At 30.0% G+C, this 17,002-nt stretch overlaps 2 protein-coding genes and 6 non-coding genes across 9 annotated transcripts; all 8 read right to left on the minus strand.

The window, feature by feature from the left end:
• Positions 1 to 4,231: 4,231 nt before the first annotated feature.
• LOC101489534 (small ribosomal subunit protein uS7-like) lies at positions 4,232 to 7,698 on the minus strand. Its single transcript, XM_004504460.4, has 4 exons — positions 7,466 to 7,698; positions 6,846 to 7,117; positions 4,620 to 4,823; positions 4,232 to 4,507 (listed from the first exon to the last, which is right to left on the minus strand). The coding sequence occupies exons 1-4, from the start codon at positions 7,556 to 7,558 to the stop codon at positions 4,453 to 4,455; spliced, it is 624 nt and encodes a 207-aa protein (XP_004504517.1). The 5' UTR covers positions 7,559 to 7,698; the 3' UTR covers positions 4,232 to 4,452.
• Positions 5,216 to 5,298, minus strand: LOC113787338 (small nucleolar RNA Z102/R77). The gene has a single exon (XR_003473846.1). It is a non-coding gene; the product is annotated as a small nucleolar RNA Z102/R77 (small nucleolar RNA).
• LOC113787342 (small nucleolar RNA Z102/R77) lies at positions 5,425 to 5,506 on the minus strand. Its single transcript, XR_003473850.1, has one exon. It is a non-coding gene; the product is annotated as a small nucleolar RNA Z102/R77 (small nucleolar RNA).
• Positions 5,732 to 5,814, minus strand: LOC113787340 (small nucleolar RNA Z102/R77). Its single transcript, XR_003473848.1, has one exon. It is a non-coding gene; the product is annotated as a small nucleolar RNA Z102/R77 (small nucleolar RNA).
• LOC113787343 (small nucleolar RNA Z102/R77) lies at positions 5,940 to 6,022 on the minus strand. The gene has a single exon (XR_003473851.1). It is a non-coding gene; the product is annotated as a small nucleolar RNA Z102/R77 (small nucleolar RNA).
• LOC113787341 (small nucleolar RNA Z102/R77) lies at positions 6,287 to 6,368 on the minus strand. The gene has a single exon (XR_003473849.1). It is a non-coding gene; the product is annotated as a small nucleolar RNA Z102/R77 (small nucleolar RNA).
• Positions 6,613 to 6,694, minus strand: LOC113787339 (small nucleolar RNA Z102/R77). Its single transcript, XR_003473847.1, has one exon. It is a non-coding gene; the product is annotated as a small nucleolar RNA Z102/R77 (small nucleolar RNA).
• Positions 7,699 to 10,142: 2,444 nt separating the features above from the next.
• LOC101489853 (IQ domain-containing protein IQM6) lies at positions 10,143 to 15,180 on the minus strand. Of its 2 annotated transcripts, none has more exons than XM_027335664.2 (9): positions 15,023 to 15,180; positions 13,891 to 14,203; positions 13,693 to 13,807; positions 13,533 to 13,598; positions 13,156 to 13,244; positions 12,973 to 13,060; positions 12,298 to 12,528; positions 11,656 to 11,757; positions 10,143 to 11,326 (listed from the first exon to the last, which is right to left on the minus strand). In XM_027335664.2, the coding sequence occupies exons 2-9, from the start codon at positions 14,196 to 14,198 to the stop codon at positions 10,616 to 10,618; spliced, it is 1,710 nt and encodes a 569-aa protein (XP_027191465.1). In that variant the 5' UTR covers positions 14,199 to 14,203; positions 15,023 to 15,180; the 3' UTR covers positions 10,143 to 10,615. The 2 variants fall into 2 exon arrangements, with proteins under 2 accessions (XP_027191465.1, XP_012572372.1); XM_012716918.3 differs by having other exon boundaries at positions 13,891 to 14,213; positions 15,023 to 15,177.
• Between the last annotated feature and the right edge of the window lie 1,822 nt (positions 15,181 to 17,002).

Consider the following 17,002-nt stretch of genomic DNA (forward strand, 5'->3'; position numbering starts at 1 on the left):
TCCAAAAAGAAAAGAAAAAACTTGAATTTTTTCAAGAAGAAACCATTCAGGGGGGAAAAAAAAGGACAAAGATGCTTCCTTTGTGGTAAAAAGGGCCATTTTTCCAAAAATTGCCCAAACAAAACCGGCAAAGCCTCAAAGTTGATCAACTCTCTACAACCTTTAGATGGAGATCTTGAATCCTTATACTCAGAAGGAAACTCACCGGTTGAGTCAGAAGAGGAAGACAAATGCGTTCCTGTTTACTCTCTCAAAGAAATAGGGAGCACATTGCCTACTTCTCCTCTTCCTTGTGTTGAAATCTATGTCCCCGCCTCAGAGTTTTCTCATCCCAAGAAATTTATAGCCTATATGGATACTGGTGCTCAAATAACCATGATGAACCCAAGCATCCTCCCTACAGAAGCATGGGTGAGAGATGTCGCATATTTTGTGGTAGCAGATGGAGAAACTTTCAAAACAGGTTTGATGACAAATGAGAAAATTGGACAAAGGTCATTGGTAGTAGCCTCCCAAATAAAGATATTGTTGTGGGTATGGATGTTGATTCAGCAGCAAGTAGGCTTCGAATTCTCCCAACAGGAATCAAATTTAAACGAGAAACCCTATTCAGGAATATTAAAGTTGTATTCCTTTTCTGAAGTTCCCGCTGAATATGAAGAAATTAAGTCCAAATTGCTTAAACTGTGTGCAGACATTCATGAAGAATTCTTTCATCCAAAACCTCTATGGACAAACAAAGACTTTTTTTGTCCAACTTCCATTCAAGCTCAATAAGGATATCAATCCAACCAAAGCTACTCATCCAGGAATGAGTCCATCAGATTTAACTTTGGCCCGGAAAGAATGCAACCAATTACTCAAACATGGTTTGATAGAACCCACAAAATCCAAATGGGATTGCCAGACATTTTATGTTGAAAAGAGATATGAAAAAATAAGAGGAAAAAAGAGGTTAGTAATTGATTATAAACCTCTTAATCATTTTTTGAGAGATGATAAATTTCCCATTCCGAAAACCTCCTCATTAAACGTCTTCCTCAAGGATGCTAAGATCTATTCCAAGTTTGGTATGAAGTGAGGATTTTGGCAATTGGTGTTGATCCTAAGGACCGTTACAAAATGGAGTTCTGCATTCCTAATGCTCAATACCAATGGACAATATTACCATTTGGCCTCAAGGTAGCTACCTCATTATTTCAAAAGGTCATGACTAGAATTTTTGAGCCCATTGTCGATAGTATTCTCATCTACATCGATGATGTGTTGTTATTTTCAAAAGATGAATAGGTTCATAAACAGTTATTAAGCAAAAAAATTCAGATAGCCCAAGAACATGGAATGATGCTTTCCGAAAAGAAGAGCCAATTAGCCCAAACAGAAATCGATTTTTTGGGAATGCATTTCTCTCAAGGGAAATATCAACCTCAACCTCACATTGCTCAAGAATTGTTAAATTTTCCTGATGAAAATCTGACTATTAAACAAATCCAACAATTTCTTGGTATAATCAATTATATCAGGAATTTGATCCCAAAGCTTGCAAAATACACAAGTCCATTGTCACAATTGTTTAGGAAAAATCATCCATCATGGAACCGAAGCATACTGAAGCTGTCAAAGCCCTGAAAAGGGTTGCACAAACTCCACCTGCCCTGAAAATTCCTGGAAATGGAAAAACAATTCTACAAACTGATGTCAGTGATCATTATTGGGGTGCCGTCTTGATAGAAGAAATTAATGGAGTAAAATAATTTTGTGGTCATGCTAGTGGTCAATTCAAAGAAGCTGGGAAACATTACCACACCATTTACAAGGAAACACTTGCAGTCAAATTAGGAATCCAAAAATTTGATTTCCACCTAAGGGGTTATCAGTTTGAAGTCCAAATGGATAATTCTTCTTTTCCTAGGATCCTCGAGTTTAAAAATAAAATGCCTCCAGATCCTCAAACTCTTAGGCTCAAAGAATGGTTTTCAAGATATGATTTTACGATAAAACATATCAAAGGAAATCAAAATTTGATTCCTGATTTACTTTCCAGACCTATGAAACATATCGAGATCATCACTAAAACACACACCTTTCCATTGATTCTCATGATCAAACAACTACCAACCCATGGCTCTACGATCAAGAATTTTCCTCCTGGAATAGATTCTTCTTTATCATTATCCCGACTCAAAGAATACACTAGAAATAATCTTTTTTATTTTGTGGCGAAGATTATGAAAAAGACAAAAAAGTTTCCAGACCACTCCATTTTCCTTCTACACACCCTTCTATTTACCATTCATGATAGACCCAAAGTTTAAGTTTACTGAAAATCATTTATGGTATATTTGGTGTGCAACTAGTTTGTATGTTATGCCTATCTATGTCCCAACTGAAGCAATGTACAAACATCTGACATATCCAAAGAATCACAACTCCTTGATTTGGACTACACTTGGATGGTACTCTCCATTGGAATGGTGCAGAAAACAATTAGAACTGGTCTTAGATGAGGTCAAAAGAAGAAAATTAACACAAGAAGCTATTAGCAAACTTAAAGACAGTTTTCATCCTACATAGGCCATATTAGATAGATTCAATGACTAAACTCCTCATTAGCGCAAATTATGACGATCTATGATAAACCATTGATGATTATCCTCCAAGTCTAAAAGTTATAAATGAATTAATGGATTATCTCAATTTATTAATCTCCATAATCAAGAAAAACTTGAGGCTGATACAACCTGCATAAGTCATGGAAATCTTCCATCCCAGTGACAGCCAACTAGTTCACAAGAACTTTCATGTGTACATCATAAAGTTCTTAAAAAATCCTAATAGTTGATAGGGAGAGTACAATAAACTGGAGAAAGCTATACTCAACCAGAACAAAACTCTAAAATAAAAATTGAACAACAGCTTGCAAGAATGAATTTTGAAGAGAATTCAATGGATATTGATACTTCAGAAAATCCTACCACAAAATTCCCCTAGCTACTTCTATGAAGAGTACTTGTCTGATCAGAATTCGTCCCCAAGTCACGAGTCTATCTTTAAAGAATAATGAGTCAAAAGAGTCATGAATGTCTTGTATAATTATTGTATGAATAGTTGTACTTTTATTTGCTTGTGCAAAAGAATGCTACTAATATGGCATAATAGTCAAAATGTGTCATGATTATGTCTTTCATAATGGTAAAGCATTCTAATAATGCTTATAATGGTATAATCATGAATAGTAATATGACATAATAGTCAAAAAGTGTAATGATTATGTCTTCCATAATGGTAAAACATTGTAATTATGCTTATAATGACATGATCATGAATAGTTTGTACTTTGTCCTTTGTGTAACTCCTTGGCTATAAAAAAAAGGATGTCTTATAACATATGAACTCAGAGACAATTGAAATAAAACCATAAGTGTGCTTAAGTATAAACATGTTCTTCTAAATTTTCTCTTCTTTCTGAAAGCTCTAATTATTATGTTAATATCATAAGTTTCCTATAAGAGATGCAAGTATGCTCTACACTCGCCTCAAAAATGAAGATCTTATATATCAGAAAACATCTGACTATTGATCATCGGCTTTATTATTCAATTAAGACTATATATCAAGATATGGAAGGGTCCACGCATAGTATCATAGCATGTACTAGAAGATAGGGTGCATATATAATGAATAGAATAGATAGTGAGTAAGGAAGGAAACCACCAAATCATGAAAACAGCAAAATCTAAACATTAAAATTTGTTTTAAATAAAAATTGTCCTTTTAAATTATTTAATATTTTACACTAATTTTAAATGAAATTGTATTTCCTCCCTTAAAATTATCGTAAATTACACTAACAACACCATTTTTGAAAACACATATACCCCTGATAGTCTCACTTAGTTTATTATTCACAACTAATTTTACCCATCTAATCATTTCATTTACTATATGACACAATTAAAATTTTCACTTTAATTTATATTTACAATTTTAAAAAGTATGATGATCTTGTTAATTTCACAACCAAAATATTATTCAAGTGTCTTATTGATTAATGACTTGTAAATTTAAAAGAGTGATGGAAAACAAATGTCACACACAATATTTAAAAATTAGATAAAGTGTTAATATCATTTAAAGTGACTTTAGAGGAAGTAAATGCAATTCTCCCCTAATGTTATTGAAAACTACAATAAACTAAAAAGATATCAGCTAGCTACTTATAGGGCTCATATTACCAAACAGTGTCTTAAATAGTAAAGTTTAAAGAGGTTGATGCTTGATACAAAACTCAAAATCTGGAAAAATATTTTTCGTTTAATTATCAAATTCACTCATAACATGTGTACGTAATAAAAAAAAGCTAAGAAACTAAATCCAGTAGAACATCACTAAATGAGGTACAATCATCAACACAAAATTTGAAGTCGCCAAAAGTGCCACCACAAAAGCTGCTCAACGATTTGCCTTTGCAACTCTCTCAATTTCATCTTTTTTCTTGATTGCATAACTGAAAAATAGTATAGTAGTATTTCTTTCTCAGCGAGTCACAAAGAAGAAAAATACTAAACAAAATAGATATAGAATATCAAATTCATCAAATAGAATTGTATAACCGTTACCTGTTGGATGAACCTTTTGCTGCATTAATAAGTTCATCTGCAAGACATTCAGCAATTGACTTAATATTTCTGAAAGCAGCTTCACGTGCACCAGTAGTTAAAAGATAGATGGCTTGGTTCACACGACGAAGGGGTGAGATATCCACAGCCTGTCTCCTTACAACTCCAGCAGAACCAATACGGGTTGCATCTTCACGAGGACCACTGAACAATAAAAAAAATCCATAGACAAATAAATCAGATTAAAATTTAAAATAAAAATTACGTTTGATTTGTAGCAGTATATTTCAAAAACAAGTTTTATTCGAGTTGAACCAGTTCTATAGTGAAATTTTATTATTAATACCCATTTGACAATATGGAATTTAATACCAATGTATAATGTTTAGAAAAGCAGTGCCTCAAAATTTAATTACAAGTTCATGGAACATATCCACAGCATAAATATGTATATAAAATCCTTATAAACAACAAGTATGGCAAATTTTAGCAACAATGAAACAAAAACGAAAAAAATAAACTAATGATGTGGAACAATTACCGAAAATGAATGTTGTTGATTATATAAAAGAAATCATGATTCTATTTATTAAGAAGAATGATCAGATAGAGCTAATACAGAAATGCCATCATCCAGGCAATCAAACCAATAGGGAAATAATCAATCATCATGTCATTCTCCAACTTGAATTATGTGTGTTCACAGTTTCAAAATAAGTATAAAAACAAAACATCAAAAGTTTGCTTCCACTACTTAACATAAGATTACAAAATAAACATTTCTTTTGTAAACGAAAAGTGAGGAGTGTGGTCAGATAGAGCTAATACAAGATGCCATCATTTTGACAGTCAAACCAATAGGGAAACAAATATTCATCATTCCATCCTCCATACAAAAACAAACAAGTAAATCAAAAAACCATTTCTAATACAAGTTCATGGAACATATCCACAGCATAAATATGTATATAAAAACCTTATAAACAACAAGTATGGCAAATTTTAGCAACAATGAAACAAAAACGAAAAAAATGAACTAATGATGTGGAACAATTACCGAAAATGAATGTTCTTGATTATATAAAAGAAATCATGATTCTATTTATTAAGAAGAATGATCAGATAGAGCTAAGACAGAAATGCCATCATCCAGGCAATCAAACCAATAGGGAAATAATCAATCATCATGTCATTCTCCAACTTGAATTATGTGTGTTCACAGTTTCAAAATAAGTATAAAAACAAAACATCAAAAGTTTGCTTCCACTACTTAACATAAGATTACAAAATAAACATTTCTTTTGTAAAAAGAAAAGTGAGGAGTGGGTCAGATAGAGCTAATACATGATGCCATCATTTTGACAGTCAAACCAATAGGGAAACAAATATTCATCATTCCATTCTCCATACGAAAACAAACAAGTAAATCAAAAAACCATTTATATCATTAACGGGATTGTTTGATTGACAAACATTGCAAATGTAAATCTACAAAAACATTATTTTCTTAGTCTTTCTTTTCCATCTTCTTAACAGTCATGACTCATATCACAGAAAGTCACAAAAGTTAAATGCTGGCTTAACAAAAAAGGATTATCTTCCAAACAAGAAGAAAAATATTTCTAATCTCTGATATGTTACAAAAAAAATGCACTGGAAGATAAGGAGAATGGTCAGATAGAGCTAATACAAAATGCCATCATTCTGGCAATCAAACCAATAGGAAAACAAATATTCATCACTCCATCCTCCATGTCAAACCAGATAAGTAAAAAGATGTTTCAAATCATTTACATAGCTTTTGTCTCATAAGAATAACTGCAAATGTTTACTTAAAATAACAGCATTAAACTGTATATTCACTCAAGACATAATTCTCAAAAAGTCGCAAATCATGAACATGCCCTAACACCATCTTCCAAAAAAATATCAACTTTATCTCTAAACTCTAAATACATATGAGAAAAAAAAACAACAAATAGGAATATAAGGAGAATGGTCAGATAGAGCTAATACAATATGCCATCATTGCGGCAGTCAAACCAATAGGGAAACAAATAATCATCACTCCATTCTCCATATTAAAACCAAACAAATAAAAAACTTCATTCCAATAATTGAAAATCAAAGACAGTTATCACAATATCAAACACAATTTCTGCTGCAATTAAAAACTCATAAATCATAACATGGAAATCTTTTTCTGGCAGAAAATACAAAGCATACCTGTTAATGACAGCATCAACAATAACTTGAATGGGGTTCAGGTCAGTAAGCAAATGAATAATTTCCATAGCATGCCTAATGATTGTGACAGCCTTAAGCTTCTTTCCATTGTTCCTACCGTGCATCATGAGTGAATTTGTAAGCCTCTCAACAATTGGACACTGAGCCTTCCTGAAACGCTTGACAGAGTATCTACCAGCAGTGTGTGGAACATATGTCGCATGTTTCGATGAGACAACTCCAATGTAATCACTCAGTGACATATCAGAAAACTATCACAAAAAAATAATAATTTTAACATAATACTAATGATTAATGTTTAATTAAAACTAATAGCCCTGATCCCAAAAATAATCCAACTTATACTGTTCAAATTTATGTAAACAAACACACATTAGTAAGCTAACACAACAAAACCAACATTTCAACATAAAAAAATTGAGTATATTTCATGACACTTACGACAATGTATATAACTAATTATAAATTTGAACTACTGGGTAGTTCAATACTACATAGAACATAATTCAATTCAAAATGTTCAAATTATATAGTCCAAATATGGTGAAAGGATACGGATAGAAAAACAAAACACGATAAATGACTGAAAATAAAATAACCTGAACGTCATCGAAGGTCCAGCGGTTGAAGAGTTTGACTTCGATAAGGGAGGGATCTGAAACAACGACAGGTTCGGCAATGACTTCAGCCATGGCAAGACAAAGAATCGAATAATAGTGTTAGCAAAAGAGGAACGAATTTGAAAGATAATCGACGAAGAAGAGTATAAAAGCAAGTGCTGGTGGCTGTGATTGTGGTCGATGGTTAACCTCGGTCAAGCTGCGAAAAACCCTAATCTATGCTTGGTATTTATGCATTCATACTAATCAATTCTGGGCCGGCCCAATGATGTATTTTTGTTTGTTTGTGACTAATCTCTTTCTTTTTAGTCCATAAAAATATATTCTTGCAAAGAAAAAAAACAGTGTGTTTTTTGTGAACAACAACAAAACGTTAAAATATTGATATTTAAACCTTCTCTTTTGCTATATTTCTTTTTCTTCCATATATCCCTTTTTAATTTTATTTTTAAATTATCCCCTTTAAAAAAATATATTAAAATATTCTATTTTTGGGATCTTCATTGCGATCGTGTAAAGAAATTACTTTTTGCGGCTAATAGTTGGTCGTGACTTTCTACTCATGTAATTCCTAATTTTTTTCAATATTGTGTCACTAATTTTAATTAAATTTTAATTATTTATTATTTTTTGTTTATTTTATCAATTAATACGAAAAAAAAAAGAAGTAAAAAACACATGTGTAGAAGACGACCAACTATTATCTTCAATTTATTTTTGCTTTACATTATCGCATCCTAGAAATGTTATGATGCAATATGTTTTTTATCTCTGTAAATATAACAGTTTTTAGTTTTTGTCGCCGTAAAAATTTTTGTTTAAATATTAGAATACAAATTTAAAATTTTGTGTAAAAAATTTTAGTTCTTAACGTCAAGCAGACGATACAAAAACATTAGTTGATAAAGAGAAACGTGGAACAAATATTTAAATATATTTTTGCACCATATAAATATGACAGTTTTTAGTTTTAGTCTTGAAATTTTTTTTTTTTGGATTTCATCTATGCAATATTCAAAAACTTTATTTTTTGTCATTAATCTCAAATGAACATTACAAAAACGTGAGCCGACAAATAGAATAAATTGTGAAATACAAATTTAAATAATTATTTTAAACAAATTTATCCGAAACAATATTTAAATAAAAAGTAAAAAATAATTTGTATACTTATTTCTAATAAAATAAGTATACAAACTCCAATGAGAATATAAATTTAAATAACTATTCTAAACAAAGTTATCTGAAACAATATTTAAATAACAAATAAAAAAAATTATACAAATTATTCTAATATTTATTTAATATTCTCATTTGAGTGCTATGATTGGTCTACGTTTTCCTCTATTTTGTTGGCTTATGTTTTTGTAACATCCATTTGACGTTAAGAATTAAAAATAATTTTTTTGGATATTGCATGGATGAAATCAAAAGCAAATACGTTTTAATGACTAAAACTGAAAATTGTTATATTTACAGGGACTAAAAATATATTTAAACGTTTGATTCACGTTTTCCTTTGTCAATTAACATTGTTTGTAGCGTTCACTTGACGTAAATATATTTACTGGGACTAAAACTAAAAACTAAAACTAAAAACTAAAAACTAAAAACTATTATATTTACTGGAACAAAAAATATATTTAAATCTATAATAATTAAAAGAGGTATTATAATAAACAATAACTTTTTACGTAAATCAAAACTTTATTAATTATAATAAATTTGTTGTTGTTGGATCATCCCAAGTTATTTATGATGTAAATATAGTTATAAATTGATGTTAATGTGTATTGAAAAATAAAATAAAAAATTTAATTTAATAATTTTTGTGCCTAACTAGTTCTTAAGAGAAATTGATATTTGATAGAATAAATATACTTATCATGTGAACCATTTAAATATTTCATGAGTTTAATTGATTTATCAATTAGATGATCACATATATGTTCATTACCAACTAACAATCAAAATGCCATTAATTTTAATTATGATGATGTTTGGTATAGAGATGATGTATTTATTTTACACTATTTTTTTAATTAATTCAATATATTTTCAACATGAATTTTCTAAAATATCAATATATACTCTATCTTTCTTATCAACAAGATCTTCCTTCCTTGATTCATGTATTTCTAACAAAAATATATATTACATAGTGTCAGAGTTTGCATGATTTGAATGACTTGAATTGATTGTTCCAAGCTTTATATTATTTCCTCCAACTACTGATATGGTTCATCGATAGATTATAGAGTTTGAGATAGTTCCTTAACATTTTTAGTGTCGGTATTATTTTGATTTTCTTTGTAAACTGGAATATCCTCTTCTATATCTCGAGCAAATGTCAAATGCAAATAAAGTCACAAATTTTTGTATTCCAATTCGTTCATCTCATTGTGTAGAACTAGTTTCATAGAGTTAAGTATAGCGGTTATTTTAATTCCATAATATCATATAAGATAAGGGTGAGGCCTAGACAGTTTTTGAAAAATTATAGTAAATTACCTACAATCAATTAAAATTAGTACTCTACTAACTATCTCAAACTTGAAAGTCTATTTTTATTTTATTTTATAGAATACACGTGACTGATTTTAATTAGTCGTAGATAATTTATATACAATTAATTGATTAGATAATTTATGCACAATTTTCCAAAGAAAACATAGAATTTACCTTAAAATAAATATATTACATATTTTGAAGGATGGGACAAATGGAGTCATCAAATTCTCAAAGAAATTTGCTCCATAACTATATTACATGTCATAATGATTTGCATGTTGCTTGCTATTGTTTCAATTTATATTGGAAACTCAATCAAACTCTCTCTCTGCACTCGGAAACTAGCACATCCATATGCAAAGTTATTTTGTTTCCCTCACTCATCACCACAAGACCTACAAAAACTATATATGGGTATAAAGAGTGGCATCAAAAGTTTTGCAACAACAAAACAAAAATGGAAAATCCTATTCAGTTTTCTCTACTCCAAGGACCCCACCAAAAATAACATATCCCGATGATTTGACCGGCCGGACTTTACTTATTTATCGGCCGAACTTCATATTACCAGAGCTCCATTCCCTCAGAGAGGTCAAGACAAAAGAAAGTATTGCCATTTCACAGAATAGTTTGAGAATCAACTAAAGGAAGAGGAAAACCAACATGTGGACTGAATCGAGACAACGGCGGTATTCTAGGCGATGGAGCTGTTACTTTTGTCCTTGGAGATAAATTTTGTTGCTCAAGGATGAAAAATTGAAGCTCTGGTGGATAATCTCTCATACAACCAATTCTAGGACCAGCACCTGTTGTCCATTTGGTTGATAAATGATTTGCCAACTGATATGATTTCATTCCTTTATGTGAATCTATTCTCTTCATTATCTTTTCCTTTGGAATAGGATTTTCTTCTTCTTTGTCTTGTTCTTCAACAAACAAGTTCGATTTCGAAACCATGAAGTCTTCTTCTTCGATAAACGATTCTTCTGCTGTCTCATAACCACATTCTGCATCTGATTCTATTATATGTGGAGAGTAGAATTTGCTTGTTGGAAAATGGACTGCTACTACTCCGAAAATTTCAATCACATTGTTTCTTTTCGGTATTTCGAGTCTAGTTATTTTAGTTCCTAGTCGTTTTGATAATCTAGATAAGGGTGGATCAGAGTTTGAATCATCATTACTTGAACCCTCATTTCTCTCCTCAGTTAATGAGTTGTTGGAACTTTTGGTTTCGACTTTTGGAGATAAATTGTCCTTTGAAGATTTTCCTCTTAAAACAACTTCCTGGTTCATTTTGACTGTTTCATCATCTTCATCTGGGTTTTTCTAGATATATAAGATAATGACAATTAGTATTCCAGAAAGATTTTATCTTCATGGGTAAAGTTTGAAGCTGTGATCTATTAATCTCTATCTCAGTTAAACAAGCATGAGATGATAACAACTATTTAGAAACAAATGTTAGTATATAACCCTGGTCATTTAACTTTTCCAGAACTAACTTTTAGCTCAAATAAGTTGAGTCAGCATAAGATGACAATTAGCGGTTAGATGTTAATATGACATTTTAATTTTGTCCTATCATGTAGATAATGAGTGAAAGTATGCATTAGATTGATATATTGTACAGCATATACAACAATGTCATTTGTTACCTTTACATCTGTGAGGTCCACGTTATTCTCCATAAGGAATGACACGAATTCTTGGAAATTTTCTTCTGTTGGAAGATAATGTCCACTGTGAGGCCAAACTGCCTTTGGAATTGAAAAAGTCTACAGTCAGTATGCCAAACAAAGCCAAAACAGAACAAGGAAATAATATTTGGATAAAAAACTTATCATATAAGTGCATATGCATAGTTATTTCTAAAACAAAAGATAAAATAAAATAAAACTATTTTCATATAATCTATAAGTTGTTTTCATAAACTATCTTGTAGAACTTATGGAAACAAATTGAAAAAATATAAATATGTCATAAACTGTTTCCATAAGCTCTTTCAATTAGTCTTACAAGTATTTATACCAATAAATAAGTATTAATAAGTCAATCCAAACAGACCTAAAAATATTGTTGGATTCATGTGGCTAATGAGTTTTAGTTAAGGATAAATCGTTCAAAAGAACTCGAATTCGAGTTTTAGCTAGAGAACAATCATTGGTCAGACTTTACTTATCTTTTGTCCGAATTCCGGATTACTAAGATTATTTTCCCTTGGAAATCCGCATGTTAAGACGACAAAAAAAAAACTCCTAAAAAGTATTAAATTATTAGGGTTTATTTCCCTTTCATACCTTAAGAACACCATCCTCAACTACTAATCTACCAGCAGATAATGTGGCTCCACCTGCAAGGAAGCTTGAATGTTGAAATGTGCCCTTGTTCTTCTGCCCAACATACAAAATCTTCGACGTACTAAGTACAAAAATCCACTTAGCATCTCTTGTACTTTCCACTGGAATCCCACTGTGTTTGTAGAAGAGTCTCCCATTCTCAATAACTACCTCATAAGCCTCTCTTTCCTCCTTCAAAAGAATTTCAACATTACTTCTACATGTTACTTGACAGATAAGTTATGTAATATGTCATAGTTTTATATTACCTCCTTAATTCCTTTTTAACCCTCCATTCTTTATAAAAATTGTGTTTCTCTTTATTTATCCCTTTTAAATTTAAAGTTCATTATAACATTAACTACTGTTTAGATAATAATATCATTTACTATTTTTTGCAAATAAGTGTAATAGAGATAGTAATAAACAGTTAAAGATATCATAAGAAAAAGACAATTATTTCATTAGAAACAACAAAGTTTATTGATTTCTTTGGTTAACGACAATTAAAAAGAAGCAAAGGTAGAACTTATTATTTTTAATTTTATTTTCATTGGTCATAGGTTAATGTTTGACCAACCATCTCCATATGAATGAAAGCAAGAAAATGGTATAAAAGGGAAATAGAAAACTCACTGGACCCAAATACTTGATGCATTGCTGCTGAAGCTTTGATCTATTACATCTCTCAGAACTGAATTCCTTACCTTCCCCAATATCAAGCCTACAATTACGTTTAGATTACATATCCATTAGCTTGATTAAAAGTTACCTTTCAAAAACAGAAAAACAGAATTTTGTAGTCTCCTTGCATTTTACCAATAAAAGAAAGGTTGATTGCTGTCACAATGTAGCCACTGGACATAATAAAATTGGAGATTATGGCCGTAGCGATGTCTAGGGTCAATCTGTACAAGTTGAAAACTAATTAGACAAACTCGACTTGTTTGAATAAAGAGTTTAATTAAACACTTATATAATACACACTTATTATATAAGTGCTTATGTATAAGTTGTATAACAAAAAATAAATTGATGTCTAACTGTTTTCACATAGACTATAAATTGTTTTCATAATCTATCAAGAAGAGTTTATGGATAAATTATAAGTTATTATATAAACTTTATCAAACAATTTTACAAATGCTTATACCAATAAATAAACTCAAATAAATCAATTTAAACTGGTGACTTACTGCCTCTAACCAGTGTTGCAAAGCGAGTTTACGCGCCTTCTTATCCTTGGATAGACCTTTTCCAACCTATTAACAAAGGCAAAACAAATTTCTTTTACTAATTTTTCAACCAATAACATTAACTTTATTACATAATAGTATAAATCATATGAGAAATTACCTTGGCAGCTCTCTTTCTAGCCCTTGACCAACGCGAAACGGCAGTCTCAGGTTTTTCGATGTCAAAAAATGATATAGAACTGCGTTTTAGTTCAGCAAAATCCAATGCCCTCCACCTGTTACACATGAATGTATAACTAATCTAGTTACATCGTAAACAGCAACATTATGAAATATCGAAAGTAACTAACTAACTAACCATCTCTGCTCCGCAAGAACTGCACAATCTGCGAGTTGCCTTCTTGTTCGAAAACTCTTGTAAACTTTTTGCAATTTAAGTGCAGCCTGATCTCTATGACTCTGCGGTTCGCACAATACCGGGGAATAGAAGCTCTTTTCGGATAAGTTACTATATGACCTCGACAAATCATCGTAACTTTCTATACTCTTTGTGCTTATTGGTTTACAGAATAAGTCATTATGATCTGTATCTGTTGTGGGAGATCTAAAAGAAAACATGCTCTCCAACTCCCGCCCATTAATGCTAACCGATCCTTCAAGCATCATCTTCCCTGTGAAAAACTTTCAAACTAATATTATTAACGACTAATATACTAACATTTGTCTATCTACAAAATTAAGATACGATGTTGATAAAATAGATCTTAATAGAAACTTCCAATGTTCTATGTATCTAAATCTTTCATTTAATAAAATGTTTACAATAAACAATGAATCGTTTAGGAAAATTAAATTTGAATTCTGAATGATATAATTATTGATCAAAGATTACTTACCTCCTCACCGAAATATAAATTATCAATGTCATTTTCCTTTGAAAATCGGTTAGTTAACACAAAAAATGTGAATATCATGATTTTATATATACTACACATTTCATTTCATAATTAAGCAATGTAAGAGAAGAAGGATAAAGAGACAATATTGTCTCATTGTTGGAATAAATAAAATAATAATAATCTGCATATCGTCCTTTAAGGAGATGAGCACCTACCAAAGAACCTTTAATTTATTTATCATTAAATTGAAAAAAATAAAGAACGATGTTTTGACTTTTGATTGTGATCAAATTAACCGAGAAAACAAGTTAAACAATGCACATTCTAATTAATTATATAATAATAAAAACCAGAAAACATTCTGAAAGTTTACTTATACTTGAATGAATTTATAAAAACAATGATACACGTTGGCCGTAATAACTAAGAAAAACAAATAATAATGTAATGTAAATTATTAGTTATATATGAAGGAATTAATGAAGAAGCTAGCATTCATAATCATAATCATACTTTTTTACTCATTCATAATCATAATAACTTTTTTTGACTCATTCATAGTCATAATGATAATGATATAAAAATATGTACCTTGTTAATTAATATGTGACATGAAGGGGGAGCAGGGGAGAAAGGCTGAAGGAGAAGGATGTGTTATGTTGGGCAAAAGACAAAGAGATTAACAAAGAAAGAAAAGGGGTGGAGAGAGAAATGTAGGAGAGACCGAAGAATGTGGGAGGAGAGAAGAGGAAGATGGTAGGAGAGAATGAAAGAAAAGGAGCTTAATTAATTGCCTTCTTTTTTTGGGAGCCTCATAATCAGAAGGTGGTTTGCTATGTTTATTTATTACTCTCTTAATTTAATTCTTTTAGTTGAGTTGCGGGTGTTTTTAGAAAAATAATTAGTTTTATTGATTTTATTAATAAAATGAGTTTTTTTTTTAAATACAATTTTTCACTTAAATATTTTTATTAATTATAATTAGTTGAAAAATTTGATGACATAAAATAAAAAATATAATTAATATTATATTGATATTAGAAAAATAATAATTTAAGACATACAAAAATAATAAGTAAAATATTTAAAATGAGAGGATGGAGTATGTTATAATAATAACAATAATAATAATAATAATAATAATAATAATAATAATAATAATAATAATAATGTTATGGGGTTTAATTTCTTTTCTACAATACTTCTTTGGGTTTTATGCTATTTTTGCACTCTATTACTATATAATACAAAATAATAATTGAAACATACAAAGGATGTTGGGAGGGGAATATACTAGTGATAGGGAGGTAGAGAAAAGGTGGTGGGGTGGGGTGTACTTTTGGAGTGAAGTTAGGGGTGTGTAATTTATCTAACCGCTATATGGGTTTTCTTCTTTTCTTTAGGCAATGTGTATGATTCACTCCATTTAATTTAATCAAAATTATTTTAATATGAGAAAATGTCCATTTTATATTTGTCTAACACTTGATTCATTATTTTTCAAAAAGATGTATATAGAAAGTAAATATTTGAGCGCACAGTAAAAATGCAATGTGCTTGTCCGCGAGTGTAAAATAAAGGTTCATTAATAATTTTTATGTTTAAACTCTTATTTTATTTGTTGGATGTTTTATATGATATTTGCCTTTTTGAATTGCCTTTGTGGTATAAGCTTCATGTTATATTTCTTTCAATTTTTTGATAAACAATTGGTTATTTTTTAAATAGTTTTGTCTTATAACTTGTAATGCATGTTTTGCCTTTCTTTGTGGAAATATTTTAAATTGTTATTAAATTCGATAATTTTAATTTTTCGTGTTGTCTCTTTCTTTTTTATTATGTCAAAGGATGAGAAGATATTAAAAATTTTAAAGAATTTTTTTTATTGAAGGTCTTTCTGCAAGCATACACGAAACATATTCACGAAGAATATCTTCTTGAAGATTTTAATTTTTTAATAAAGTTTGTAACAAAAATTTTCATAAAAAAAAAAAAAAAATGAGGAGCATGTGAATGCATACTTTCTTAGCTTAGTTTATTTAGTGTTTTGATTGATGTCAAAAATAAGACTATGATTTAACTTAGAGTGACTTTGTTGATCTCAATATCTAGGAAGTCATGAATTGATTCACATGATGTCTTGAAATTATTTTTGTGAAGACTAAAATACATGAACCGATTCACGAAATCATATGTCAAGATGATGAATCAATTCATGACTGTTAAATTTAAATTATGGAGTTCAGAGCACACATGAATGAGTTCATGCTGAAGTGTGAATTGATTCACACGATCAAGAAGTTAGTTTTCAAATATTGTATTAAGTTGTTTTTCTCATTGAACCATCTCATATAATTCATTATAGCAAATTTCGATAACATTCACATCTTCTCTTTCAATTCTCAAGTCTCATAATCTAAACTACAAGCGTTCTCTCATTCACTTTCTAGATGATTGAGTTTTTGAAGAAAGACAAGGTGTATGATATACATATATTTGAAAGTTCAAGGGTGTTAGAATTTGTGATGCAATAGATTCTAAATAAGCAAATAAAAAGAAGAGTTCCCTTTC

The sequence above is a fragment of the Cicer arietinum genome, chromosome 4 (genome assembly GCF_000331145.2).
Source record: "Cicer arietinum cultivar CDC Frontier isolate Library 1 chromosome 4, Cicar.CDCFrontier_v2.0, whole genome shotgun sequence".
In the NCBI taxonomy this organism is placed as follows: domain Eukaryota; kingdom Viridiplantae; phylum Streptophyta; class Magnoliopsida; order Fabales; family Fabaceae; genus Cicer; species Cicer arietinum.